Source organism: Equus asinus, chromosome 13, assembly GCF_041296235.1.
Source record: "Equus asinus isolate D_3611 breed Donkey chromosome 13, EquAss-T2T_v2, whole genome shotgun sequence".
Taxonomy (NCBI): Eukaryota; Metazoa; Chordata; class Mammalia; order Perissodactyla; family Equidae; genus Equus; species Equus asinus.
Window position 1 is genome coordinate 39,144,517 of NC_091802.1, and position 27,698 is coordinate 39,172,214.

A 27,698-nucleotide genomic window follows, 5' to 3' on the forward strand; every position below is an offset into this window, starting at 1 on the left:
ACTCCTCTTCCAGGTTCCTCCAGTGCCCAGTGCTCCCCACATCAGAGAGCTCATTGTGCTGTCCTGAATTGTCTGTGGTTCCCATTTAGACTTGTGCTTGGTACATAGTAGGTGCTCAATAAATGTATGTCCAATGAATAAACATGGGAATAAAGGATTGAGTCCATTGAAAGGCAGTGGCAAGAGCAGCACACTGTGGGGCAGAGACTGGGCTCCAGGCCCAGCAGAGCTAGCTTTGCCATCAACTCTCTGGGGACCTTAGGCCAGCCACTTGACCTGTGGGCCTGCCCAGTTCCTCTTTCTTTGGGTCTGCTAACCCCTCATCCAGAGAGACCCAGATGTCTGTTGCCCTCTACACAAACACACTTTAGGCAGGAGCATTCAGGTGAAGGACCCAGGAGCTCTAGTCCTCCCAGTCCACCACCCCAGAAAGAACCAGAAGAGTGTAGAAACCGTTTGTGGGTGCTATGTGAGGCAGGATACAGGTGATGGCAGCTAACAACCGTCAGAAGTCTACATCCTGCCAGCTGGTGATAGCAGGAACTGGCAGTCACCTGCTGACTTTCTTCCTTTCTTGATCTTTCTCAGGCTGGGACTGGGGGAGTCGCCAATACTCAGCTCCTCCCCCAAAGCTCGCTGACAGGGGCTGGGGGGGGTGGTAATCGTGGGGTATCAGAGCAGGAGGGAGCCGGAAGCTCGGCTCCTCCCCCTCCTGAGGTGTTGGGGAGCAGCGGAAGCCACAGGAGCAGAAAAACAAGCACAAGCCTTTAGGCCATTGTGCCAGCGGGTCTGGATCTCACCCACTGAATGACACCCGCAATACCCGATGTCCCACCTCAGCTTCCCGTTTTCCCTGGCTCTACTTAAGAGATGGGATAGGCATGGGTGGGGCTTGGGGCTGAGTGGGGAGCCGAGACCGGCCACCCAGCTCCTGTCAGGCTTGAACATGATGCATCAGAGAGCCACAAAACAAAGCCCCATCTCTGCTGTTGAGTAAACAACTCGGGGCACAGCTTATTCCTGCACCCACCCCTTCACTCCCCCCGCACGTCAGGATAGGCTGGCAACCGTGTGTGGGAACAAAGAAGCAGGCTCAGGAGGCGGCCACAAAGGACAGGAGGCGGTTTATATGTGGCAAAATACTTCTCCTAGAGTAGTACAGACAGACAGACAGATGGGGGCACAGGACACCAGACAGGGAGGGGAAAGGTTGGGCAGTAGTGTCTTCTAACCAGTAAGTGGAAGCTGCACCCCACCCCCAACGTGGGGAAGGTGGGACAACATTGGCACAGGAGGTGGCGAGACAGGCATGAGGTGCCCATCCCTGAGGTGGGCAGCTGGGCAGGGCCCAGTCCTCGTTGGCACAATCGGCTCTCTCTGGCCCAGCTGGGATGCTGGGGAGGGGCAGAGCTGCTGGGCTAGGGGATGCTAGGCAGAGGGACACTCTAGGGCAGAGGGGGTACCACGGCCTCTCCTGAGGGGAGTGGACATGGGCAAAGGACAGGATCACAAGAGGCAAATACAGAGCAGTAGCAGCAGCAGCAGCAGCCAAGCCCCCCAGGGGAGATCCAAGGCAACCTCTGGGGTGATCACCTCTTGGGCACCAACCCAGAGGGCCTCTCCCCTGGGGCCTCAGAGTGAGAGTGAAAGTGAAGGAGCAGTTTTTTGGTTTCAAGATGAGGCGGACCAGAGTGTTCTATGGGTTCCACACTGAGGTGACACAAGCATGGGGGGCTCAGACACAGCTGGGCCCCCTCTTCTGATGGCAGCAGGCAAGGGATGTTGTAGGCAAAGCTCATTCCTAGGGTTGGCAAGGGCCAAGGATGGAAGAGGTGGGGTGGGTAGCAGTGTCACGGGTTGCAACCCACTCCTCAGGGTTCTAGGTCCTGGGCACGCAGAGGGCACTACTGCTGATGCCTGCCAGCTTCCACCCAGAGCCCCCCTCCCCCCCAAGACAAGCTCCCCATGGGGCTTCCGCTGTAGCCTTCACCTATCTATCAGACAATGCTGCCAGGAAGCTGGGTGGAGGGAGAACATGGTGAGGGATCCTGGATTTGGGGTTTGGGAAAGAGAGCCTTCATGGGAGAGAGTCTGTGCTCTCCCTCTCCAGGAGAAGCTCCCTACCCTTCCCAAATACTCCAGCTTTGGAAAAGAAAGGGCCACCCCATTTAGGACCCTCATTTAGAGGCCCAAGTACAAAGAGTTAAGGAAGTGCACCTTTTCTCTGGGAGAGTGAGGGGAGAGAGCCCCCTGAGGTGGGGAAAAGGGGGCACTGCAGAAAGGTGGGCAACCCCCCCCCCCCCACCCACCCACAGCAGGTAGGTAGAAACCTACAGCTGGGGCTTAAGGGACTCCCAGGAGCTGGGATGCTACCACCACAGAAATCCCAAACATCGAGCAAAGGCATCTGAAAGGAGGGAGACAGCGCCCCCTGGAGGCAAGATACGTCCCCTGTGGTGAGCCCCTCTGTCCCTCCCCTCCCCCGGGCTCAGAGCCTTTCCTCCCACTGCATGTCCTCTGCCTCTCAGCGGATGTAGACACCCCGCCCCCAGCCCTCCAGCTCATTCTTGTTGCGCCCCAGAACTGGACCCCCGCCCTCCGCGCAGTAGCGGGCCTTATTCCGGCCGCGGTTCCGGTTGTCGGTCAGCTCCTCTTCATAGTCATCATCTTCATCCTCCCAGGATCCCTGACGGGCTGGTGGGGTGCTGCCCCCTGCAGGGTCTCCAAGCCCCGGCCCCTCTGAGGGGTCAGTCTCCATGTCCACACATGAGTCTCCCAGCTCCGTGTAGGCAGAGTTTCGGTTGCCAGGAGTGTCAGCATCAAACGTGTCTTGGCGGGAAAGTGCCCGCAGGGTGCCTGCCCGGCCTGGTGGGTGGCTGCTGGGGTAAAGGCCTGGGGGGTGGCCCGGCTCCCCTGGGGACTCGTGCACGCTGGGGTGCTCCCCGGTGGCCCGTTCCAGCGACTGGTCCCCGGAAGCAAGGTAGGGTCCCTGGTTAGCAGACAGACGGCACACACCATGCAGATCAGGCAGAGGTGAGAGAAACACAATAAAGCAAGGCAGGTTAGTGACAGCACCAAGACACCCAGCCTGGCTGAAGGAGGAGAGTGCTGCTCTAGGGGATGGGTAGCCAGGCAAAGGGCTCTAGAGCCCTGCCCAGGACAGACCTCAGGGCATTTGTTCCTCTATTGGCACAGGGGGCGCTCAGCCTTCATAAGGTGTGAGGAGGCGTGAACTCTCCTGGTAACCATGGTAGAGAGCCCATGAACAGTTAGTCATGGCTTCCTCAACGCAGGTCATCAATGCATCATTAACAGCTCATTAGTATGGCCACTTGTTAGTGGTTGATTGGGTTAGTCATTGCCCCGGTTTTCCAAATATATCAAGAGGGGATTTCAGCTCAAGCTCACTAACCCAGCTCCTTCAGCTCAAGGCAGACCTTAATCACAGGCTTCTAGAACCCTACACTTCTCCCCCACTTCCTAGTCAAATGACAGAATCTCCAAGGTTGATGGGCTTCCTCCCCTGCCCCAAAAAAGACTCAAAGCTGCAGGCTGGGGAAGGCTGGTGGGTCTCTATCCCCCACTGGAGATGATGTCCTCATCACCAAATGTCACATGAAGGTGACACGATGGCCACTGCTACCATAGAGGCTGCTGGGTGGGGTGTAAAGAGGCCTGGGTTCCAGTCCCATCCCCCGCCACGTCAAGCTGTGTGCCTGAGCAGATGATGCCCTTCTCTGTGACTCAGTTTCCCTATGGTGGTGTGATGGGGATTATACTAGAACAGCAGTCTCCAAACTTCCGTGGAGATCTGGGGTGGAGTGGGGAGGGCAAAGAAGTGCTTCAGGGGTCCCCATGGAGGTGAAGCAGAGGCAAAGGGGAGGCCATGTCACTGGCTCCCTCTGAGCATAGCAAGGATGCTTATCTACATACTGAGCATCCACCTAAGATTCAGTGGACAGATGGGCTCTGTTGCTGAAAACAAATTTGAAAAGCAACGGTCTAGAATGATTTAATGGGTTTCTTCTGGCTCTAATCTAGAACCAAATACTTAATGATGTGATGAGATGGGCTGTGGCTCTTATGGGTGGCGGATGAGGCAGGGTGGGGCACCCATCAGAGGGCCTTTCCTAGAATCTGTTTAACTGGGAGAAGGATGGAAGGTGCAGCATCAACTCACGGATGCTTCCTCCAGGGTCCCTTCTGAGCGGCTGCCTGGGATTAGGGCTCTGGGGGAGGAGGCAATCTCTCTGGGTTTAATGGCTCTGCTCTGTGGGATTTCCTGGGTCTGAGAGCCCCTCCTCTGTTGGGTCTAAAGTGGGTATGGAGTCCAGCAAATGAATATATTGGGTCTTCCTCATGTTTCCTTCTTAGTCACTTGTCTTATAAGGTCTCCAATCAGGTCTCATATCCAAAAGCCCTCGGGGCAGCAGATGTAGCCATATGGGACCAGGTCCAGGGAGGCACCACCAGCCAGCTCCAATCCCATAAAAACCACAGACACCAGAAGCTGCCACTCACCACATTTTTTACAAAATAAAGCTCTTCCTTCCTTCCCCAGGTTCCCTGAGCTCCAGTTCAAGCCCCGGGCAGGAGGGGAGATGGGCGGGGGCACCTACATGGTGTGCTCCTGATGCTGGGGCACTGCCCCGGGCTGCTGCGAGGCCTCCAGCCCGCCCCAGAAGCTGAGATTTCTCCTGAGTGAAGTGAGTACCTGTACCTGGAGGTTGGAGACAGGGGCGGGGCTGGCAGCCAGGGCTGCCGTAGCCATGGTGCGGTTCAGCAGCGGATTGGGCGGGGTGCTGCTGGGCGGGTGTGTGGCCTTCCAATAGGCTTCCAAGTATTCGGCCAAGTGCTCGCAGGCATCCTCCAATTGGTTCTCGTCCAGGATGATATCAAACATTTCCTGTGGAGGCGGGGTTAGGGCCGGGGCTGGGATGAGCCGGGCGTGACCAAGGGGATGAGGGTGCGGCCTGGGTGCAGTGGGCGGAGTCACAGGGTTGAAGGACAAAATTAAAAAGAGACCTCTGGATGTCCAGAAAGAGAAGGAGGGCTCTCAGATATATACATGGGCAAAACTATAAGAGGTCTTGGCACCCAGATAGTCCAACTCCCTCACTCTAGATACAAGGTTAGGGACGGGCTGGACTCCCCACAGAGAGGTGGTGCCGCTGGGGCTTGAACCCAGTCTCTGACTGCCCAATGCAGCACTCTTTCCCCAGAGACCACTACGCGCCTGTGAACTAGGCCCAAGTGTTCCTGGTCACACCCTCTCCCACGCAGGCCAGAGGAAACCAGGAGAACCCAGATGTGCCCCTTCCCTTCCCCTGGGTCTGAGCACTCACGGGGGGACACTGCGCCAGCTTCTCCGAGGCTGCTATTTGGACATTGAGGTGTTTGGACTGAGACTTCCCTCGAGACTTGATGAGCCTCTGAAGTACCTGGTTTGGGGGGAGAAGAGGAGCTAGTGGAACCCCGTAATGCAACAAGTCAGAGAGGCAGGTCCTGGCTGGAATCAGCATGGAGAGTCCACGTCAGGGCCAGGGGATGCTCAGTGACTGCAACCCTGGCCACCTCTTCAGAATTGACCTCACCAGCACTTGTCCGTTCTAATCTATGATGCTCAGGCTCTCTCCTGGCTCCCATGCCGGCCTCTCCTGGGAAGCTCTGCTGGCAGCAGCTGTACGAAGGGCAGTGATTTTCCTTCTCAACTCCTCTAACGTTCTTTACAGGCCTCATTCTCCAGGCCAACTTCCCTCCACCTTAACAGCAACCATCCTTGGGACACTTGCTATGTACCAGCACTATTCTGTGCTTTTTACATGATCAATTCATTTAGTCCTGACAATAATCCCACTAGGCAGCCACTATTATAATTCTCACCTCAATCATAATAATGATAATAATAGCTAAACATAAAGCCACAACCTTAACTAAATAATCAAAGTTAACATCACCGATGATGCAACAAACCGACATCATGTGCCTCCTGATACAGGCCTTAGGACACGTGGCTTTGGTGGTATCCTGCCAAAAATGCAAAACCTAAATCCAGTTGTGAGGAAACACCAGACAAACCCAAACTGAGGAACAGTCTACAGAATAAGTGATCTGTACTCTTCAAAAATGTCAGTGACATGAAAATCCCAGAAAGGCTGAGGAATGGTTGCAGTTTAAAGGATCCAAAGAAATATAACAACTAAATGCAACAAATGACCCTCGATTGGTGCCTGGGTTCAGGGGAAATTGCCATAAAGGGCATCATTGGGACAACTGGTGAACACTGAAGAGGGACGGTATTTTAGATGACATTTCTTGAATTTGACAATTATACTGTGGTGATCTAAGTTAATGTCCTGGTTCTTAAGAAATACGTATTGAAGCATTTTGGGATAAAGGCATACAACATCTACAACTTACTCTCAAATGGCTCAGGAAAAAAATACATATATATACACACATATGCATATGCACATAACACATACATACATAAAGATAGAGGATGAAGTAAATGTGGCAACATGTACAAAATTAGTGAATCCAAAAAACAATTGAATTGCATACTTTAAATGGCTGAACTGACTGATATGTAACTACATCTCAAGCTGTTTAAAAAATTAGTGAATTTGTTCAAAGAATGAGAGTTCTTTGTACTACTCTTGTAACTCTTCTGTAAACTTGAAATTATTTCAAAATAAAAATCTTAAAAAAACAAAAAAGAATAGATACAGTGCTTCGTAGGTACCTGGCACTTTGTATGGTTAATCCATTTATTTAATCTTCACAACCACCATTTGAGGATCCCTGTTTGCAGACAGGAATCTGAGGCCTAAAGAACTTCGGTGACTTGCCAAAGGAGCAGGGGCTGGTCAGAGGCAGCGCTGGGAGGTGAACCCAGACAGTCTGCCTCTCAAGAGTCCTCACCCCTCACCTCAGGCAGTGCTCTTCCACGGGGAAATGGAAGTATCTATTACTTTCTAGTTCACAAAATGTTTCTGCATCCATTATCTCATTTGATCCTTGCAACCACCCCAGGAAGCACTTAAATCCTATCATCCTCTTTATGCTCTTTAGAAACTTGGGACTCAGAAAGGTTAAGTAACTGGCCCAGGGTGCTCAGCTCATAGGGTGTTATCATGAGATGATAACAGTTACCTCCCCTGGTTGCCATCATGAATCAGACAGAACACCGGGCTCTTTACATCATTACCTCCAATCCTATCCTCTCAATAATAACACAAGAGAGGGATTATGACCCCCATTTTATAGGTGGATAAACTGAGGCTCAGAGGATAAATAATCCCCCCGAGGTCCCAAGCTCAACAAAAGACAACCACCAAAAAAAAAACCAACAACAGAATTTAATTAATTAATAAGCCACCCAGAGCTAGGATTTGAAGGCCATGCTGTCTCCTAACTTCAAATCGGTCACCTAAACTCCACCTCCATGATTCTCAAGCCCCCGCTAACGGCTAGGAGGGAAAACTAATGGACCTGCAATGTGACCAAGAAGCCAATCAGCCTTCCTACCGATTCCATCTTCATCAAGACAGTGCCGCACAAAGGGCTGAACTCAAAAAACAGGAAAGACCTCCCGACTATCAAGCAGCTGGTGACACTGGGACAAAAAGCACAGAATTCCTTCAGTTTTTTTCGACCGAGGATGGGAAGTCAACCAGAGTGGAGACAGGAGCCTGGCCTGCATGACCCTAATAATAATATTTATAATAGCTAAAAGACGATGAGGTACATTATGCCAGACCTTAATGCTAAGTGTTAAGTATTCACATTAGGTTGAATCTTCACAATATCCCATGACGTTCATCGGGGAGATTCAGTCACACCATTAGTGAGCAGTAGCTAGGATCTGAACACAGGCGGCACTCCTGTCCCCACTGCACCCACCTTGGGAGAGGTGATCTTGATGTAAACAATGATGGGGGCCAGTGAGGTCTTGGAAAGCTGGGCTGGGTGGTTGATGGTGTCGGCGTCCAGAGCGACCAACTGAAGGGTCCGGGCCAGCTCGAAGATTCGCTCGATCTCGCTCTGAACCTCAGCTGGGGGACATGGAGTCATGGGGAAGGGGGAATGGAAGGGGCTCCCCCAGGAGGCAGTGGTGGATAGAACACTTCTAGAGATTGCCCCTCCTCTCCTTCCCCTCCCACACCTGGCCTGGGGCAGGGGTTGTGGGGCCCAGGGGCGGGGGAAGTTGTTGAAGGGGAGGCTCACCCAGGCTGGAGCGTGTGTTGGAGCGCTCAATGATAATATGTTTGCTGGGGTTGTTGAGGACTGAGCGCTTAGCCAGGGAAATGTCTGCTGTCACACGAGTGATGGAGATCCTGGGGGATGGGGTAAGGGGAGTCTGGAGTCAGGGTGGACCAGAATGCCCTGCCCACTTCCCAGACTCCAGGCCTGCCTCTTATCCCTCAGTCCAAGAGTCCCAGGATTGTCATTCAGGCCATCCCGCCCATCCCCAGCAGCAGAGGACCACTGTGGAAGTGGGGAGCCAGCTCCCAGGGTCTTACCTGCCATCAAACCGATGTTTCAAGAAGTCAAATAAAGCTTTCTGCATCATGTCTGTAACCTGAGGTTGGGGGTTGAGGGAGGAGAAGTCAGGCATTTAAAGCCACTCAGGAAGGGTGGGCTGCTGGGTATTTGTACCCTCACATTCCATTTTCCTCCTAAGTTCCTGAGATGACTGGGCCCCTATGCGGGGGAGGGAGGGTTCCTTCTGAGTCTGGGGGACTCCAATAGGGTCTCTGGTTCCAAAGGGCCTTCTAGGTGGTATCTCTGGGAGGACTTTTCTGGGGGTGGGGGGTTGGGGAAAATAGATCCTTCTGAGTGAGTCTCCCTCTGGGTTGGGCCCCTCTGGGGGGTTTCTCTGGAGGTCTGTAGCCCTCTGGGGAGGACACCCTGGGAAGGCCCTGCCGGGGGATCTCTGGGGTCTGAAGACCTTTCTATGGAGTCTCTCTGGAGGTCTGGGTCCCTCAGGGTCCACTCCCCTCTAGGGGCTCCTACCTCATAGCCCTTGAGCGACGGTCCCACCAGGATGATGGGCCTCATGGAAGGTACCACGTCATAGGGGGGCACATGCTCTGTCTGGGGGGAAGCAGGCAGGGGAAACCCCAGAGTGGAGATGGCATTAGCCCCTCTCCCCCAGCCTCCAGGATCCCTCATGCATCCTTTCCTCCCCCTGGTCCCAGAGCCCAGATATGGGGATCAGAGTGGCAGTGGGAAGGGATGGCCAGGGAGAACCAGGAAGGGTGGGGGAAATGGGGGCGGGCAGATAAGGGAATGGGTGTTAGCAGGTCCCCCTAGCTCATCCCAGGGGGTGGGGAGGGAGACACAGAAAGCTGTGATACTCACCGACTTCTGCTTCTGTTTGGCTGGGTCCAGAGATTGCCAAGAGGGGGGAGGGGGAAGAGAGAGGGGAGGGTACCCAGGCAGGGGCAGAGGGCAAGGAAGGAACCAGGACAAGAGAGGGAGGGAGAGCGGGCAGACGAGGAGAGATAACAGGGCATGCGTGTTAGTGACAGACAGAGCCAGAGAAGGGACGGGACCCCATGCCAAGAGGGAGCCAGAGATAGCCCTGGATCAGGGCTGGGAACAGGACTGACGGCCAGTCCAGTGGACTCGGGAATATTCAGACTACCCTGCCCCCTTTCTGGGTTTTGGAAAAGAGCTGGAAAGGGTGACAGCCCCTAATTTGGTGCCCATCTCCTAACCCCAGTGCAGGCCAACCTGCCCATTTTAAGGGTTCCCTTAACTGTCCTGCTCTGCAGCCAGTAGACTCCCATGTGCCTACCCTAGCCCCATGGAGTCCAAAAAGGACAAACAAGGGCCACCATTCCACTCTCCCCTTCACATGTGAGGGTTGGGGGCAAACATGGACTGTCCCACCAGTAGTGAGGGAAAAGGTCAGTTTCATTACCACCTGACCCTGCTTCTGGGCCGGGGTCAGCCTTCCAAGGGAAGGGGCACCTCGATTGCAAGAACCATCGCTTCCTGGGGCTGGGTGAGACTGTATGCGGAGATGGTGCATTCTACCCCCTCCCTCTTCCTTGGCAGGAAGCCCTGATCCCACAGAATCAGGCTGGTACATCTGAGTCTGTTCCAGGCCCCCTCCCCCTGCCAAAGAGCTGGGCCTTGACCCCTCCCCTCTTGCAAGAATCCAGTAAGAATTACCTTCTTGAAGAAGGGGATGCGTTTGCCGTGGGGTGGCGAGGTGGTGACACTGCTAACACTAGTCTTGGCAGAGCCACTCTGCTCACCAAGCTCTGCCTCCTCATCCTCTAACTCTAGGGGGTCTAGTTCAAATGCTAAGTTAGTCATTTCATTACCTGGACCGGAGAGTCAGGAGAGAGGGAGGAGGGAGGCGAGGTGGGGAGGAGTGAGATGGACATGGAGACACAAGTACAGAACGCAGGGATGGGATGGGGAAAAAAGAAAGAAGAAGAGGTGAATGGAACAGGGCTGGGAGAAATGAATGGGGGCGGGGGGTAGGGGAGTCAGGCAGAGAGATGGAGCTACCAAAGAAATGGGAGAGGAGAGACATGAGAGGATGGGCGCTGACAGGCCCAGCTTGTGGGGCGCCCTACTCTTCATGGAGGGGGGACCACTGCATGTGTTTGGAGGACTCACAATAGGAATGGCCTCTACTGCAGGGAAAGGAGGGGACAGGCAGTGGGGAGATCACCCCACCCAGGAGCTCCCTGAACCCCCTGGGGTGGCGGCAGCTCTTACCACTGGCAGGGGGCGTGGGGCGGCGGGTGCCAGTCACCACGTCTCCCAGACTGGAGCTGGAGTTGTCACCTGATTTGCTGTGTGGGCAGAGACGCAAATGGAGCCGTGAACAAAGGGGTGGGCGTGAGGGTGGGGGAATCTTGTTCTCTCACATGCTGCCCACCCCCCAGGAGATCCTCCAGCCCCAGTGGTGATGCCACAGGCTGCTCTGTGCCCTCAGGGCAATGCGTCAAAATGTGAGGCCTAGTCCTGGCTGGATGGCCTCTCCCAGGGTTGGGAGTGCCCCGCCCCCAGCCAGACACCTGGAGCTGAGGCGGTTCTGGCGCAGCTTCTGTTCCTGCAGCAGGCGCAGGCTGTCCAGTTTGACAGGGCTGGGGATGAAGCCAACCTCACAGCCCTCCTTCACCAGCCGCCCGATCCACCAGTCATTATTGTATTTCTGCAAACAACAATGGCAGGTGGGGTGGGAGAGACCCAGAGGGAGACTGGAGATGCGAGCCAACAGCCATCCTCCAGAGGAAACCACCCTCAGACTTGCCCACCCTGCCCAAGGGGTGGCAGCCTCAAAGAGCCTGGCCCCTGGCTCCAGCCTCTGAGTACAGGCCCCGATTCCCAGGACAACTCCAAGACCAGCATCCTCTTGGGCTATGGACCACCCCATCCCCAGCACATCCCTGTTCTGGGAGTCCCTCCTCCACCATGTGCCTGCCCTACCCTGGAAAGTCAGGGAGAGGAATAAATGCTGACACCTACATGTCACCTACAATGTGCCTGGCACGTTGCCCCTCCACTTACAAGCCTCATCACAAACCCTCCCAACAACCTTGTGACCTAGGCATTACCACCCCATTTTATGAAAAATTAGAAGCTCAGAGACGTGGAGAGATTTGTCTAAGATCATATAGATTCAGCCCAGCTCTGCTTGGGTCAAAAGTCTTTTTCCACTAGAACTCTGGATGCCCCTCTCCTAGCACCCACCACCATGCCCTCCCTCCAGATGCCAAGTGCTCTCCGCACCTCTTTGATGTGCAGGAAGTCCTTGGGCTCGAAGGTGATGGCCACTCCCTGCACAGGCACCTCATCCCCTGGAGTCGGGTTGTAGCCGACATTTGTCCGCACAGCAAATGCCACCGGCTTGGTCTAGAGGAGGCACGGGGAGGATGACAATCAGATTAAACCACAATGTAATGTACAATTTCCTGACTGGGGTGGTGATTATGTGGAGGTTTGTGTTGTAAATCGTTCGTTTAAACATATACTGAATGACTTATGTAGTTTTCTGTATGTACGTTAAATTTCGCAATAAAAGAAAGAAAGCAAAAAATAGCACTGTCTTCTCAGGGTGCAGGATGGCACTGGGGAATGATAAGTATTCAGGGTTGGGGAGCCCAGAATGAAACCCAGAAGGAATAATAATAATGGTAATAATAATTAATAATAATAGTAATAGTAGTAATCATGATAGCTACTACCATTTAGTGTGCCAGGTACTGTGTTACATGTCTCACACACATTATTTCATTTAGTTATTCATCACAAAAGCCCTATGAAATTAAGTACTATTATTATCTTTATTTTAATGAATGAGAAGACTAAAGCTCAGAAAGGTTAAGTGACTTGCCTGAGATCCCACAGCTTATAATAGCCCAAGAAGTTCGATTCCAGAAAGAAGTGAAAACTTTTAGCACTTCTCAAGTTCCTATTATGTGTGGAAACAGTACTAGGCACTTATTATACTGCACAAAGAGGCAGCTATTAGGGCCCACATTTTACAGATGACAGACAGATGTACATCGAGGCCCAGGGGTACACCAGCTAGGAAGTGGCTGAGCCGAGACTTGACCCTGGGTCCATCCAGGCTGTCTCTAAGATGTGGGGGTGGGGGAAATAATGCCAGCACAGCCCCACTCGCCTCTCTCACCTTGGCTTTCTCGAGCTGGGCTAATGCCTGGCGCTCTGCCTCCTTCCTTAAGGCCTCCCGGTCCTCCTCCAGAGACACGTCGGAGTCCGACGGACGGCTGGTATAGGACTCCGCCGAGCCCTGAAAACAGACAGGGCCCGCTCAGGGCCAACGCTGCCTCCCCAGCTCCTGGGCCTCAGAAGGCATGGAGGTGCCACCCATTATGGATGTCTCAAACCCCAGGCAGCCCAGCATGATGCCACAAGGGCCAGAAAAAGGTGGTATTAGATGGGAGCAGCTAGAGATTGAGGTTTGCAGGACACAGGGAAGAGTGTGGCCCTAGGAAGGGTGACAGCAGCAAGCAGGGGGTTAAGGCAGGTCCAAGGACAGCTGCTGGGGCCCCGGGAGGGGTGGGAACCTGATAGGGGCACTGCACAGGGGAGGAGTGCCAGGGGACGCGTCTCCACTCCCTGCTCCTCCTTCCCTCCCCTGCCCCCAGTACCGGCTGAGATAGACTCAGCAGAGGCCCAGTGAGTCCTCCCAGCTCCCAGTATAGCCACCAGCTTAGGCCTGAGCGCTCTGCACCATTGGCAGTAGGCAGCCTGCTCGGCATGATGCAGCCATCAAAAATTTTGCTATCTTTTGCTCAAAGATGAGAGAAGACAGAATCCTACCTCCACTGCCAGAATCAGGAGAGCCCCAACCCTCAGGCTCATGAGATACAAAAGAGAACCCAAGATTCCTGGGGTGGTACAGGCGGAAGAGGCAAGTTAAGAGCAGAACATGGGGCAGGACTTTTCCCAATACCAGGGCTGCCGGCTGCCAGGGTCAAGGCAGGCTCAGAAGTCTGGGTGTGCCAGGAAGCTGGCCTTGACCACCCTGACCATCCCAGAGCACAAGGAACTCCTTCAGGGATGCAGACACATGTGTAAGACACACGTAGCCTGTCCAGACCCTGAGTGTGAATGAACATACTTATTCATGGGTCTGCTTGGATGTGCAACTTCGAGTGTATTTAGGACGGTGTGTTCCATGATTAAGTGCTGGACGTGCATGACTGAATGCACACAGGTACACATGAGTACATACAGCGGGGTCCTAGGTGTCTGCGTCTCTGAGGGTGTGTGTGGCACGTGAGGGCAGGAGCCAGGAGGTGTGGATTTGTGTGACCACGCCGCGGTGGTGTTGCTGCAAGGGACGGGAGATGATGTGGGAAAGAGCAGAACTGCAGAGATGTGGGGGTCCTTTCCTGAAGGCATGAAAGGGTCACTTGGCCAGGAATGTCCATTAGCTTAGTATGGAGGGGACCTGGGAAAGAGCGAAGACAAAGTCCCACCTTCCTCAGAGGGCCCTTGTCCTTAGCTAGCGCTGTTGTCCATCCCCTTCCTCAAACCAAGAAAATGGGAGACTCGTGAGGGGAAAGTGGGTGAACGGTGGAGGGTGGGGTCTCTAAAAGAAGCTGGAAAAGAGATCCAAAGGAAGGAGAGTGAAAACCGGCCAATCTACCACTCTCCTGCTGACAGGAGCACTCAGAGCCAGGGGGACAGACGCCCAGAGAGCCAGAGAATGAGACCCAGAGATAGAGTGATAGAGAGGCACTTACTGACCCCAACACACACACATGCACACGGACATATCAGAAATGGCGGGAGGCAGGGAAACAGTGAGGAGGCAAGGAAACAGGCTGGAGTGTAGGCCCCCCCACCAGCTTTCTTGAGGGGCTGCTCCCACCCCCCTACCCCCCGCCCCATCACCAGCTCACCACTGCAAGGGTCCGGCTGGGCACCTCCATCCTGGCGCCCTCAGTGCCTGGCCCTGCTGGCCTAGGGGGTGGCCCAAACTGCCCGTTCCCCCAGGGGGCTCAGGTTACAAGCAGAGTTGCTACATGTGCAAACTGCTAGGGTATATTTAGCTCAGAGATGTGGCAAGGACTGCCCCCCCACTCGCCGCCACCTACTGGGGGTCAGAGCTGGGGAGATGAGAGGAGGAGGGATTGGAGGCTGGGGTCTGACCCCCTGGGTCAGCAAACACTGAAAGAACCAAGGCCCTCTTCTGTCAAGAGGGGTGACACCAAGCACAGTGTCATTCTTCCTAGCCGGGTCCTGACCCAGCCCTGCAACAGGAGGGATGAGGGAGAGATTGAAAAAAGGACTTCCTGTCTGTATGCATACTTAGGAGATGCTGGGATAAAGGCTCCCTTTCCTGACCCTCTCGGGTCAAGCCTGGGCTTAGATGTGCCAAGTGTTGTAGAGACAGAAGAATCACAAACAAGGGCCTTACTCCAGTCTGTGGTGGATCTACCTGGCACCATCCTTTCTCCCGCCCAAGGGGCGATGACCTCTCTACCATCCTCTGCCCTCATATGCCCTGCCCATTTCCTCTTCAACATACTCCTTTTCCTTGTCTGCTCCTGAGCTCCTCTCCCCTTTTTTGGGTACCAGGCTTTATTGAGATGCTCTGTAGTCATAACAACCAAATGCCTCTCTCGCTGCCTCTCCCTGAGCCTGAGATGACCTGGGGTTGAGTTAGAATAGAGATGAGAATGGCACCTTCCTGACTAAGCCCAGATCCCAGAAAGCTATTCAGTTACCCACTTCAGTCAGGGGTGCTGGGATAAAGTCCTCTCTAAAACCAACTCCCTCCTGCCTCTACCCCACCTCCCTCAACGCATTTTCTCTCCGCATATTAAAGAACAGTCCTATCTGGATGTGAGGAGGGCGGTTTCAGACCCATACCTAACCAGAATTCCAGGCTCTGCAATGTCCTGGCTCCGCATTTCTTAGGACCTGCCTCTACCTCATGCTGTCACAGATTCTGGGGGAGGACATGGAAGCAGACAGCCGGCAGGGGGAGTGGGTGACAGCCCGAAGCAAGCTAGAAGGAGGCAGGCCAGGCTGTCCCTGAATGAGATGACGCAGGCAGGCAGGCAGTAGGGGCTGGTGCTTGGTGCTGGGGGAGGGGCTGGACGGGTGGGGGCTGAGGGAGTGGGTGCAGCTGAAAGTATATGCAGGAGAGGTCATGGGGTGTGAGGGTGATGGGGTGGTTCAGGCAGGTGACAAATGACACGGGGGAGGGTGCCTGGAGAAAGCCTCAGACCCAGCTCACCAATGTTGGTCTCCACCAGCCAGCCACCTCCCTCCCCTCAGCCCAGCCTCCCCATTACCTGGCGGACAAAGCTGTTGGATGTTGTATCCGAGGACGTGCTCCCATCCGACCTTTTGAACCGCCCTTTCCTCTTGCTGTATTTGCCCTGGAGAAGCCAGGAAGGGACAAGAGTGGAATCAGAAAGCACCTTTCCCAACCCTCATCCCATCAGGCCCAGAGCTACAGCCAAGCCTCGGGAATATCATTCCCTGATCAGAAGAGCCCCCCCCTTCTTCCCAAGATGGTACAGCCCGAGGGGGAGGGAAGGCCCAGACCACAGCCCTGGGGTGGGGGACAGTGTACAAGAGCGCTGGGAAGCACACACAGAAACCCCCAAACCAAATCGCAGAGGCTGGGAAGGGGGAGGCACTGACAAGCTGGAGGCTCATTTGGCAGCAAAGCTAATTAAGATGCTGGGCAGGCTGCAGAGGCCTCGGGGGAAGGGAGAGGCTGCCTGCAGTGCTGGGGGGGCCAGCAGGCGGAGAGAGCTGGGGAAAGTCCCCCGCCCTCTCCCCCTCAGCTGGAGCAGAGCGGGCCTGAGAGTGCTGTGGCCCCAGAGCAGAGAAGAGGAAAAGAGGAATGGCCACCGGACCCAGGGTGGCTTCTCCTCATGCCCAACTCTCGCCTTCATTTTTCATTTTTCGCTGAGTGCAGAGGGGAGTGGCAGCTCTCAGCTCTTGGAGACCCAAAACGAGATATCCGGGAGTGGTGGGGGGTGTGGAACTGCATTTGGAAAATGAACACCCAAGCCCAACTCTGGCTCAGGGCCACGGGGCAGATTTAGCTATCCCCACCCCAGCCCTGGCAGGACTTTGTCTCAGCCCCCTCCTCACCACCACAGTGGTCACACTTCTTCCCAAGGGGGTAAGAGGGATCGAGCCTCCTCTCTCTAACCCCCAGCTGCCACTGCCCACACGCTGTCCCCATGGTACCCACCAGGCTATGTCAATCTAAATGCCCCTTGGCCCTGCCCCAAGGCCAGCCTAGGACAGAGCCCCCACAGGTCCCTGAGGTAGGCTGGCTCAGTCTCACTGGCTGGGCTCCTGGCTTGAGTGGAGTGGACGCTGCCTCACATCTCAAGCAGCCATGCATTCAGGGATTTCCAGGCCTCCTGTAAAGGGGGCTGCTTCTTTGCCCTCCCCTACTCACATACACACATTAGCCCCAAGCCAGCCCAGAGTAGGGTAGAATAATTGAGGGTTCAGGCCCTCCAAGCCCCCGCCGCCAGCCTCCATCCTAGAGTTTCTTTGCCAACAAAGCTAGATAAGCCACCACGAGGCTGGGGGCTCTGGTTCCTTGGACCTGAGTACAGGAAGGAAAATGGAGATGGGACAGAAGGGCACCTCGGAACCCTTCAAGAAGCCTCCCTCTCATTCCCTTCTCTCAATCTAGACATACACTCAACCTCTAGGATCGAGGACCCCTACAAACTTAAGAGGATCTCTCAGTGAGCCCCAGACTCTTTCACACCACCACCACCCCAGGCTGGGAAAAGGGAGTGGCACCCAGAAGGACAAGGGACAGCTGAAAGGAAGGCCCCAGTCAGCTGCCTCCCAGGCTCCAAGGGGCCTAGGGTGGAGAAAGGAGGTATTTTTAGGTCTGATCTGACCCCCCCCACATGCCCATCAACCACATTATCATGGTGGTTACAGTTGCTCGAGACTGGCCACAGCAAGAAAAGAGTTAATGCTATCCTACCCTTGGGGTATTGCCAGATTGGAGAAGGACATAATATCCCAGAGAAATTCCCTGGCACGACCCCCCCAGACTCTGCTGGTCACTCCATGGGCACCAACCACACCCAAGAATGCCCCTTCCTGGGGGTAAACCAGAGGCACAGGAAAGTGTGAGTGGGGGTGGGATGGCAGACCCCTCCTGGAGGTAACACAGCTTCTTCCCCTCCAGGACAGTGAGTTGGCATCCATCCAACTTTCCAAACTTTGGAGGCGTTTTCCGGGGCTGGGGGGTGGGGTGCGGAGGGAGAGATAACGTGGGTGTTGGGGGAGGGGAGCTGGTCCAACATAGGGGTGGAGCTGAAGTGTCTGGGATGGGGGCCTGGCCCCTTCCCGACCCTCCAGGACCAGTGTCTGCGGCTCCGAAGACCTGCTGGCACCGCCCTCTGACCATCTCCTCAGCCATCTCCCGGGGCCACCCCCGCCCCACCCACCCTTGCCCAACGCCCCTGAGCGTGCTCTGCGTCGCCCCCTCTGCCAGAGCTCGCTCTCCAGCTTCGCTCAATCTCCGGATCCCCCCGCCAGCACCCTTTCTCTCAACCCACTGGAGCCAGTACCCGAGCAGCAGGGACCCTGACGCGGGGGAGAGGAGGAGGCGAGGATGACAGGCGGCCCGACCACCCCCTTCCCGCTCCGCAAAACCGCAGCCCAACTCCGGGCCAAGGGCCCATCAATCATTAACCCGGCATGATGAGGGGCGCGCAGGCGCCCCTCTCCCCTCGGCGCCGGGCACAGAACCCCTTCCTGCCCGGCGCCCCCCGAGCCGACCCCACAAGCAACGCGGAGGCGACCCCCTCCCCTCGGGCCCAGCCACCATGCCTCACCTGTGGGCTGGGGTCGAAGACCTCCATGGGGATCTCCTGGGAGGGTGGGTAAGGGCCCCGGGACATGCTGGTCTTCTGGACCATGGAGAGGAGTCTCCCCTCCGGCCGCCGGCCCGGCCCAGCCGGGCGCCCTCAGCGCATGAGAAAGGCCGTCGGAACCGAGAGCAGCGCAGCGCAGCCAGCACCCGGTGCAGCCACCTGGCCCGGTCTTTGGTTGCCCTCTTCCTGCCTTCCCTCCCTCCTCCCGCTCTCTCCTCTGCGGCCGCAGCCTCCTCCGCCCCTGAAGGCTCAGCATCTCCCCCCGCCCCCTCCCTCCCTTCCTCCCTCCCTCTGCCCGCCCCGGCCCCGCCCCTCGCAGCCCCTCCGGCGGCTCCGCACAGACAATGGGAGGGCGGCCGGAGGGAGGCACGCCCCTCCTGGCTCTAGACCGGGCTCGGCGCTGGCCTCGGTCTGGCCCGGGGTGAGGGCGGCCCGCTCTGAGGGGAGAGGAGAAACCGGCCTTGGGGCTGGGGGCGGAGGGTGCGGCTTACCAGTGGATGCCGAGCCCTGATGGGGGTGAAGCGCGGATTAGCATGGCTGGCACCTACGCCCCCTTCCGTCCCAAACCGCTCTTCCTAGCGGTCTCCCCATTCCACTCCAGCTTGGGCCACCGGAACTTTCCGCTCCCGGTTATCCTGGGACCTGGCTTTAACTCTTTTCTCCCCAGTGTGCGCCCGGGCCGCCTAGAACCAAACAGAAAGGCCCTTCCACCTACAACATGGTAGTGCAGGCCGGCCGGAGGCTGAGGCTGGGGTGGGGAGGCTGTCCAAAGGGAGTCCCAACAGAGACAGGAACAAGAAATCCCAGGAACCCAGGAGTTCTTCTGCCCTAGTCGCTAGTATCTCTCAGGCCCTCCCAAAAGGCCAGGAGTGGGGCTGGGTGAGGTCCCTGTTCTCGGAAGAGAGAGGAAAGAGGAGGAAGAAATGTGGAGCTGAGGAGAGACTGGCTAAAATCAGGTCTAACGCTCTTGCCCTAGAATTGCTACCCCTTCATCCTTGATTTGGGGACAAATATCCAAGGCCTGGACCCCACACACCATGATCTGTGGAGAGAAAAGGAACAGGGGATTCTGGCAAGAGACTCTGGTGCCAATTTGGTAAAGGGTCTGTCTGGTCACGTGGCCCTGGACAAATCACCACACCTCTCCTGCAACATGGGGTTGCCGGTACTGTGCTGTCTTTGTCACCTGGGATTATTAGGAGGATGAGGGAGAATGAAATTAAATGATGGACTGCTGGGGTGTTTGGAGATACTGTAAGGTGCTGTACAGGAGTCAGTCAAGACAGGAGGACCTCTTACCGCCACAGGTGCCCCTTCCCGTGCTTCACAGAGATGAGAAGCAGAACGGAGAAGTTCCCGGGTTCAGTGACCCTAAAATAAGGCCAGCCTGCTGTGTTCTGCTGGAGGAGAGACTGTGGAATACACTGACGCCTCCTCCTCGCTCTGGGTTCTGCAACAAGTGGATGGGCAGCCTAAGTCGTTTCTCTGATCACATTACTTTGAGGGAGAGTGAGGATGAAGCACATTAGCATTGTTCCATGAACAGATCCAACCCTAGCAAGGTTCCCATTTGCTCCCTGGACACGAGAGACCCTGGCATGACAGACAAGGCATGGGTTTTGCAGTCAGAACTGGATTTTCAAATTCTGCTACCTCACTCACCTGTAAAATGAGGATGACACTGATTGTGTTGTGAAGAAGTGGCATGAATTTTGCTTCCCTCCGTCTCTTTTGACCTTCTCAGCTTTAATTGGCAGCCAGAAAACTTCCTGTGATAGAGATGGGGTGATCTGCTTGAGCCAAGCAAGGAGGTGGAGCCAGAACTCAGATCTAGGTTTCTTAGACCCCAGAATATTCTCCTTGGGTTTTTGCATTGGGTGCTTCAGAAAAAGAGGAAAGAATTATGGGTGGTCCCATCATTCAAATGTATTTATATTTTATTTTTAAAATTTATTCTTTTAACTCACAACTGTTCATTCACTCAGACTGTGCACCATTTCTCAAGTGCCTACAATGTGCACAGCTCCATGAAAACCAAACAAAAGACTGGTTCCCACCATCAATGAGCTTGTTGTCCTGATGCCTTCCTTTGCAATTTGCAAACGTTAACTCACGTGATTTTCACAAATGAATGACGGAAATATTAGGATTAGGTACACTTTACAGAGGAGAAAACTGAGGCGCTAACAGATTAAGCACCGTAGTGAAGCAAAAAAACATATCTAGCGATCTGTTCTGCACGCCAGAGGCTCCCACTCTACCGGGAGAGTGAATTACAGGTTGCTTTTTCCTGATACCTGCGCTCATTGTTCTCTCTCGCTTCATTCATAATTTTTTTTCCCGCTAATAAAGCATTAGTCTGGAAGACGCAGGACGCCTGCTAGGACTAGGCCACTCTAGCAAAACCCCCTATCCCGCCTGCGCAATCCACCCTGACTTCCGGCTGCCACTGCCCACGTGACCAGGTACCCTTACTGCGCGTGCCTAGTAGGAAGTCGGACTATACCACTTTGCCTTACCGAAGGGGTATATTTTCTATGTTTTTAAGTTTAAAACCGACTCTCTATATTAGGCTTCTATTATTCCGCGTCTTTACAGAGGTTTAAGTAAGTTGGGGTGGTAGGAGATGAAAGAACCCGAGGAGAATACAGGCGAAAGCGGAGTGGGGGATGGGCTCTCCCCCTCACAGATAATGGGAGGAGCCCGGCCAGACGGAGTTCTTTCCTTTTGCTGCTGCGGCCGCAGCCATGAGGTGAGGGCATGTCGGTCTCCTGTCTTGTTTGATCCGGCCTGCCGGGGGACAGCCGGGCTCGGTACCGCGGCCCTGGGTGGGAGAGATGAGCTGGAGGGGCCCTGACGCGGCCGACCCCGGAGTGTGGGGTAGGCCGGAGCACACCAGGCCCCGGCCTCTAGAGGGTGGGGGTGGGGAGCGTCCCGGGAACGCGGGGCCTGGGGAAGGCGGGCCCCGCGCGGGTCGGAGGCGATCCACGCGGGCAGAGGAAAGGCAGCGGCGGGGACTAGGCAGTGGCCTCCTTACTGGCTGGGCGCACCTGGATCCGAACCTGTCTTTGCTTCCATATGACGTAGGACAGGCCTCCGATTGCCGAGACTTGGGCGACCCCTAGCACTTTGACGCCTTCCACCCCAGAGACCGCTCATGAGAAGATGAAGGCTAGCTGAACGTAGTTTATTACTGTGATAAGACGAGGAAAAGGAGCCTGGGTAGCAAAGGACTAGACTAGACTAGCAAATTGGGTCCACTCTGGCCTCGGATTCTTCGCTTTAAACATTTGTTTTTAGAGCAGGATACCAGAAAAGGGCATAAGCCCCCACTTCATCCCAATTGTATCTGTCAACCTCATTTTCCAGAAGAGAAAACTGAGGCACATCTTGGCCTTTGTCTTCATCCCAGGGTGGCCAGTTGCCCCCTACAGGAACGCACAGCCCTAAGCTTTAAGAAAGATCGTCATATAGGAAAGATTCTTATTCTGAAGATGTGGCGTTGGTGGCAAAAGTCTTGGGGGAGATGTATTCACCCTTAATACTAAGTGCACGTACACATCCACTTTCCCATATGTCATGTTTGGTAACCACAGAAGACTTTGGTGGGCAGCTCTTGCTGGGGATGCTCATTCTCACCCAGGAATGGCTTTCAGGGCCTGATGGTGTTTTCTCTTTGTTACAGTATGCTCAGGCTTCAGAAGAGACTTGCCTCCAGTGTCCTCCGCTGTGGCAAAAAGAAGGTCTGGCTGGACCCCAATGAGACCAATGAAATCGCCAATGCCAACTCCCGTGAGTTCCTGGGGTCTATGTCCCTTCTTTGCCCTACCCCTTCCTCCTCCATGAGATGAAAGGTGACACAATTGTATTGACTCTTAACAAACCTAGGAAAGCTCATAGTCTGGGGGTCTTGTAAAATGGAGGAGTCCCAGGAGTGCAAGGATGCCAGATGTTCTCCTCCTGTCATTTGCCAGAATGACAGGATAGAAGTTAAAGGAACCACCTGATGTTTTAATGATGATTACTAGAGTAGCTATTCTGTTGTATAGCTATGTGAAGGAAGAGGTGCAGGGACTGGGGTGTAGAGATGGCTAAGGAAAGGAAGTGGTGAGTTTGAAAGACCTGAGGCCTCAGATTTTAGTAGAGGCCTATTGGCATAGAATAATTCAAGGCAGTTAAACAGTTGTCATCCTGCAGATAGCATCAACATACCCACATTAATTCCATGTAACGTGGTTACAGTAAAAGAGTATTCAATGACATTTGTTAAAGATGGTAAGGCATGATTTATTCAGGACCATTATGAAAGACATAGGGACCACTGCAATGTGGGGGAGAGATGGGGCTCAAATCTTAATATAGCATGGGCAAGTAGGAATTTATAGCCAAGGAGCATGGTGTGGGGGTCAGTGGATGGAAAATTAGTAAGAGGAAACATTAGAGGTAAGAGAGATTCTGGCTAAACTGACCTAACAGGGTTCTTGGCGAAGACAGGCCAGGGTGATCATACCTGACCAGGGGAATGGCGGTTGATGATGAACCTGATCTGACATCAAGGGTAGGGGTTTCTGCTTAAACTGACTTAAGCAGCTTCTTACTAAAACTAGAATTTACAAGGAAATGCACAGATGGGCCTAGGAGAAGGTTCAGGAGATTGATGAAAGTTTGGTCAAGCAGAGAATCTTTGTCAGTATCACAGAATTTCTCAACCTGCTTGGATTTGTGGTATTGTTTGTGCTCAGAGCTCCTAACCTTGTTTTAGACTAGTAGCTAATCGGTGAGAAAGATAGGATCTGAAGGACTAGGCTGTGTCTGTACACTATCTTGATCACGCATTCCCAAATATATGTATTTTTAGTATGCTATAAAACATCTACCAGGGCAGAAATGTTTAGAAGTTCCAGTATAGCTACCGTTTTGTTTTGTTTTGTTTTTTAAGATTTTATCTTTCTTTTTTCTCCCCAAAGCCCCCTGGTACACAGTTGTATATTTTTCAGTTGTGGGTCCTTCCGGTTGTGGCATGTGGGATGCCACCTCAGCATGGCTTGAGGAGTGGTGCCATGTCCGCGCCCAGGATTCAAACTGGTGAAACCCTGGGCCACCAAAGCAGAGTGTGGGAACTTGGCCACAGGGCCAGCCCCAAGCCAAACCACCGTTTTTGAGACCACTCGGCTAGGGATGTGAGCACTGTCTCTGTCCTGTCCTGTTTGGACTCTGGGGCTGGTGTTCTTGGGGCTAGGCCCCAGCTGACTGACCAGGTCTGTTCTGTTTTCCCAGGTCAGCAGATCCGGAAGCTGATCAAAGATGGCCTGATCATCCGGAAGCCTGTGACTGTCCATTCCCGGGCTCGATGCCGGAAAAACACCTTGGCCCGCCGGAAGGGCAGGCATATGGGCATCGGTAAGTGTGTTCTTCCCCTTTCTCTAAGACTTAAGAAATAATAAATGTTTAAGTCTGGACTGAGATATATCCAGGATCTTTTTCTTCCCATTCTATCTCATCTTGAGCCCTTTTCTTACTCTGCATGTGTGCTTTTCTTCTGTATGAATCAGAAAGTTGACAGTAGTGTTGGAGTTGAAGGTATTAGTAGAAAGAGGTCACATTTGTTGAGCATCTGCACTATGCCAAGGATTCTGCAGGGTGCTTAAATCCATTGTCCAGTAAATCCTGAAACCACTGTCGAGGGTCAGGATGATTTAGGGAGATGAAGGTCACACCACCTTTAAAGCCCTTTCCAGCTTCGCATACTGCCTTGGTGCATACCGTGTCAAGTCCGCCTTCTGCATGGAGTGAATGGGGGATAATTGCCTTGTTTGTGCTTCCTTAAAAATTGAGTAAAGGAAAGAAGTTAAATACTTGGGATCATCATCTGTAAAATGGAAATAATGCTACTTAAAATAAGATGAAGCACTAGGCACATGACCCGGTGACTTATAAAGTGTTTCAGAAATTGCCAGCTATCATTGTGACCATTAGCTGGCTCTAGTAACTGACTTGAGCCCCAGATGCACATTGTGGGCCTAACTCATCTTCCCTGCAGGTAAGCGAAAGGGTACTGCCAATGCTCGAATGCCAGAGAAGGTAACCTGGATGAGGAGGATGAGAATCCTGCGCCGGCTGCTTAGAAGATACCGTGAATCTAAGAAGATTGACCGCCACATGTAAGCACAGCTTCCTCTTGGGTGGGACCCCACTCACCCACCCATCCATTTGTTGCTTTGATGTCTTGATCTTTGCACAGATTTAAGCTCTGTCTCATTGACCTTGGGGACGGAGTCCTGTATCTTAGGCCTTTCTAAGAAAGTTCTTCCGTTCTGTCCTATTTTTCTTTTTTCCCCCCATAAACCATCAGGATAGCCCAAGAATTGAATTTGTCTGCTGGTCGAGCTCTTCTGTCCAGAAACTGCACAGTCTTGGTTTAGGGGAAGTAGTCCCTGCAGCAGAAGAGAGGAAAGGAGCCCTGCGTACTTAGGGACCTTGTATGGAGGGGCAGACCACAGAGCCAAACTCTGATCCATTGCTGACCAGAGCCTCTGCTTGTACCCTTCAGGTATCACAGCCTGTACCTGAAAGTGAAGGGTAATGTGTTCAAAAACAAGCGGATTCTCATGGAACACATCCACAAGCTGAAGGCAGACAAGGCTCGCAAGAAGCTTCTGGCGTAAGTTTTTTCAGGAATTGGCCTCTGTGTCATGGGGGCAGATTCTTTGACCTTCATTATAAGGGATCTTCTGAGACATTTAAAATGTGCTGATGGGCCAGCCTCATGGTGCAGCCGTTAAGTTCACATGTTTCGCTTTGGTGGCCCAGGGTTTACTGGTTCGATCCCGGGTGGGGACCTATGCACCGCTAGTCAAGCCATGCTGTGGCAAGCGTCCCACATATAAAGTAGAGGAAGATGGGCATGGATGTTAGCTCAGGGCCAGTCTTCCTCAGCAGAAAAAAAAAAAAAAAAGGAGGATGGTAGTAGATGTTAGCTCAGGGGTAATCTTCCTCAAAAAAAAAAGTGTCGATGCCTAATCTTGACTTGCCTGCGGTCTGTCCAGAATTCAGCTGTTGTGTTACAGGTATATGCTCCTCTGTCCTGTACACACCCACACACCACCTCCCATCATTGTTGGGATAGAAATTGGGTTAGTTGAAGCTGAAGCTCTTGGTGGCCTCAGCAACTCGTATTCCACCAGCTGTCTAGGCTCAAGGGAGAAGTCTGGGCATGTGCTTCTCTCTGCCCAGCAGCTCATCTTTTCTCTTCCATTACCCAGGGACCAGGCTGAGGCCCGCAGGTCTAAGACCAAGGAAGCACGCAAGCGCCGTGAAGAGCGGCTCCAGGCCAAGAAAGAGGAAATCATCAAGACTCTCTCCAAGGAGGAAGAGACCAAGAAATAAAGCCTCCCCCTTTCTTGTCTGCACATAGTGGCCTCAACAGTTCGGTAGATCAACCATTCAATAAAACAAGCCTGTGTCTGCCTACCTCTGCTTCCACAGCTTCTGACTGCTTGCTGCGTCTTCACTGTTTAGAGGGTCAGAACTGGCCACACACTGACGAATGGGATGCAGGCCCTGTCTAGGCTGCCTGTTTGATTTCCTTCTTGGCCCCTGGCCTCTAGGGAGGCACATGCCCCCTCTATCCATGGGAGAGATGTTTTTACCTTGTTTGAGTGGGGTGCGGGGCCTAGGAATGGCTTCTACCCAAGCCTCCGAAATACTGTGCTTCAAAACTGCCCTTTTCAGCAGAACAGGGGTGGCACCTCGGAGGCGGTCTCAAGTGTTGCTTGGGAACCAATAGTTGTGACACAGTTGTCACATTGTTTAAAAAGCAACAGAGATGGGGCCCGCCCAGTGGTGCAGCGGTTAAGTTGCTATGTTCTGCTTCTCGGTGGCCTGGGATTCGCCACTTCGGATCCCAGGTGCAGACATGGCACCACTTGGCAAGCCATGCTGTGGTAGGTGTCCCACATATAAAATGGAGGAAGATGGGCACGGATGTTAGCTCAGGGCCAGTCTTCTCAGCAAAAAGAGGAGGATTGGCAGCAGATGTTAGCTCAGGACTAATCTTCCTCAAAAAAAAAAAAAAGCAACAATAGTATGCTTACACTTCTCAACTGTGCACTCAAGTCCAAGGTTGAAATAGACTGCTCTAGAACTCCAGGACAATGGTGGTTTCAACTACCACCAGTCTGGAAGCTATGACACTGTATTCCAACTGCTGATTACTGAGCTGCCTTTAAACAGCCTTACTTACTGTAGTGTAACTGAAGCTGTTTTGAGCAGCCCAACTTGTAAACTTTTTTTTCTGTCCTATCAGGTTTGGTTTATACCCATCACATAGGGCCCAAAGGAAAAGGCTTAGCAGAAATTGGAATAAAGGCACATAACATAGAAAACGTTGTCTTAAGCCATTGTGAGTTGGTTAATGAATTCATACCCCTCTTACAAATAGGAAGTAGGTGCTATTTTGCCACTTAACTGGTAGTCATAACTGCCAATAAGTTTTTCGATGAAGTAGTTGCTCGGTGAGCCAAGTACTGTTGGGCACTTTGCATTGCCTTATATTGACTGCAATCTTTATAACGTAAAGCAGGGTGGTTATTTTCTCCATTTTGCAGACATGAAGTGATGGGTTGGAGTCAGACAACCCAAACTAATGCTCAGTGTCATGGGTGGGGAAAATGGATTCAAGACGTTTAGAAGTAAAATGAGACTTTGTAGACATTGATTGTGGGGGCTGAGGAAGAAGCCTGGCTTGGTCCCAAGGCCTTGAGCTTGGGAGGACTGGGCAGGAGATACCTTTGGTGATCAGGAGAAGGAACCTCGAAGGGTTGAGTTTTGGATATATTGAGTGGGTGGTGGTCTGAGGGACAGATATCCAGGTGGAAGGGGTTGTCAGCCAGTTAAATACACAAGTGTTGGGGCTGGCCCAGTGGCGCAGCAGTTAAATGCACACGTTCTGCTTTGGCGACCCAGGGTTCACCGGTTCGGATCCTGGGTGTGGACATGGCATCTGTTGTCAAGCCATGCTGTGGTAGGCGTCCCACATAGAAAGTAGAGGAAGATGGGCACAGATGTTAGCTCAGGGCCAGTCTTCCTCAGCAAAAAGAGGAGGATTGGCAGTGGGTGTTAGCTCAGGGCTAATCTTCCTCAAAAAAAAGAAAACAAGAGTGTTGACTCCGCTGAGAGGTCTGGGTTGGGGCTACCACCTTTAGTACTGGGCTCAGCTAGGACTGGCATGCCCATCCTGGTTACCTCCCTGCCCTTCATCCCTCTGCTGAACTTCGTTTTGGGGTGCGAAGGCCAACCCTTCAAGGGATGTACCGG

At 53.5% G+C, this 27,698-nt stretch overlaps 2 protein-coding genes and 1 long non-coding RNA gene across 9 annotated transcripts; 1 reads left to right on the top strand and 2 right to left on the bottom strand.

Moving 5' to 3' along the window:
- Positions 1 to 1,107: 1,107 nt before the first annotated feature.
- On the bottom strand, positions 1,108 to 18,670 carry CACNB1 (calcium voltage-gated channel auxiliary subunit beta 1). 5 transcript variants are annotated; one of them, XM_044744633.2, is made up of 14 exons: positions 18,345 to 18,670; positions 15,807 to 15,893; positions 12,665 to 12,784; positions 11,761 to 11,883; positions 11,046 to 11,182; positions 10,744 to 10,820; positions 9,367 to 9,386; positions 9,019 to 9,099; positions 8,526 to 8,584; positions 8,230 to 8,339; positions 7,906 to 8,057; positions 5,346 to 5,441; positions 4,721 to 4,906; positions 1,108 to 2,989 (listed from the first exon to the last, which is right to left on the bottom strand). In XM_044744633.2, the coding sequence occupies exons 1-14, from the start codon at positions 18,426 to 18,428 to the stop codon at positions 2,525 to 2,527; spliced, it is 1,797 nt and encodes a 598-aa protein (XP_044600568.1). In that variant the 5' UTR covers positions 18,429 to 18,670; the 3' UTR covers positions 1,108 to 2,524. The 5 variants fall into 5 exon arrangements, with proteins under 5 accessions (XP_044600568.1, XP_044600563.1, XP_070339244.1 ...); XM_044744628.2 differs by lacking the exon at positions 9,367 to 9,386 and adding an exon at positions 10,186 to 10,340 and having other exon boundaries at positions 18,345 to 18,620; XM_070483143.1 differs by lacking the exons at positions 9,367 to 9,386; positions 15,807 to 15,893; positions 18,345 to 18,670 and adding exons at positions 10,186 to 10,340; positions 14,406 to 14,545.
- A 262-nt stretch (positions 18,671 to 18,932) lies between these two features.
- On the bottom strand, positions 18,933 to 20,812 carry LOC139040043 (uncharacterized). The gene is made up of 3 exons (XR_011493819.1): positions 20,681 to 20,812; positions 20,046 to 20,152; positions 18,933 to 19,066 (listed from the first exon to the last, which is right to left on the bottom strand). It is a non-coding gene; the product is annotated as an uncharacterized lncRNA (long non-coding RNA).
- Positions 20,813 to 21,047: 235 nt separating this feature from the next.
- RPL19 (ribosomal protein L19) lies at positions 21,048 to 25,853 on the top strand. 3 transcript variants are annotated; one of them, XM_014833695.3, is made up of 6 exons: positions 21,048 to 21,135; positions 22,069 to 22,175; positions 23,661 to 23,783; positions 24,424 to 24,544; positions 24,934 to 25,044; positions 25,646 to 25,853. In XM_014833695.3, exons 1-6 carry the CDS (start codon positions 21,131 to 21,133, stop codon positions 25,767 to 25,769), a joined length of 591 nt encoding a protein of 196 aa, XP_014689181.1. In that variant the 5' UTR covers positions 21,048 to 21,130; the 3' UTR covers positions 25,770 to 25,853. The 3 variants fall into 3 exon arrangements, with proteins under 3 accessions (XP_014689181.1, XP_014689182.1, XP_070339243.1); XM_014833696.3 differs by having other exon boundaries at positions 21,124 to 21,263; XM_070483142.1 differs by having other exon boundaries at positions 21,130 to 21,196.
- Positions 25,854 to 27,698: the final 1,845 nt, after the last annotated feature.

What these genes read in the sequence shown, in the direction of transcription:
- CACNB1 (XM_044744628.2), bottom strand. Translation starts at nt 18,428, where the DNA reads ATGGTCCAGAAGACCAGCATGTCCCGGGGCCCTTACCCACCCTCCCAG. An exon ending in TCTTCGACCCCAGCCCACAG is followed by an intron (nt 15,894 to 18,344) that starts GTGAGGCATGGT and finishes TGGCTTCTCCAG; the next exon opens with GGCAAATACAGCAAGAGGAA. An exon ending in CCAACAGCTTTGTCCGCCAG is followed by an intron (nt 12,785 to 15,806) that starts GTAATGGGGAGG and finishes GTCTGTTTTCAG; the next exon opens with GGCTCGGCGGAGTCCTATAC.
- RPL19 (XM_014833695.3), top strand. An exon ending in AATCGCCAATGCCAACTCCC is followed by an intron (nt 22,176 to 23,660) that starts GTGAGTTCCTGG and finishes CTGTTTTCCCAG; the next exon opens with GTCAGCAGATCCGGAAGCTG. An exon ending in GGGCAGGCATATGGGCATCG is followed by an intron (nt 23,784 to 24,423) that starts GTAAGTGTGTTC and finishes TCTTCCCTGCAG; the next exon opens with GTAAGCGAAAGGGTACTGCC.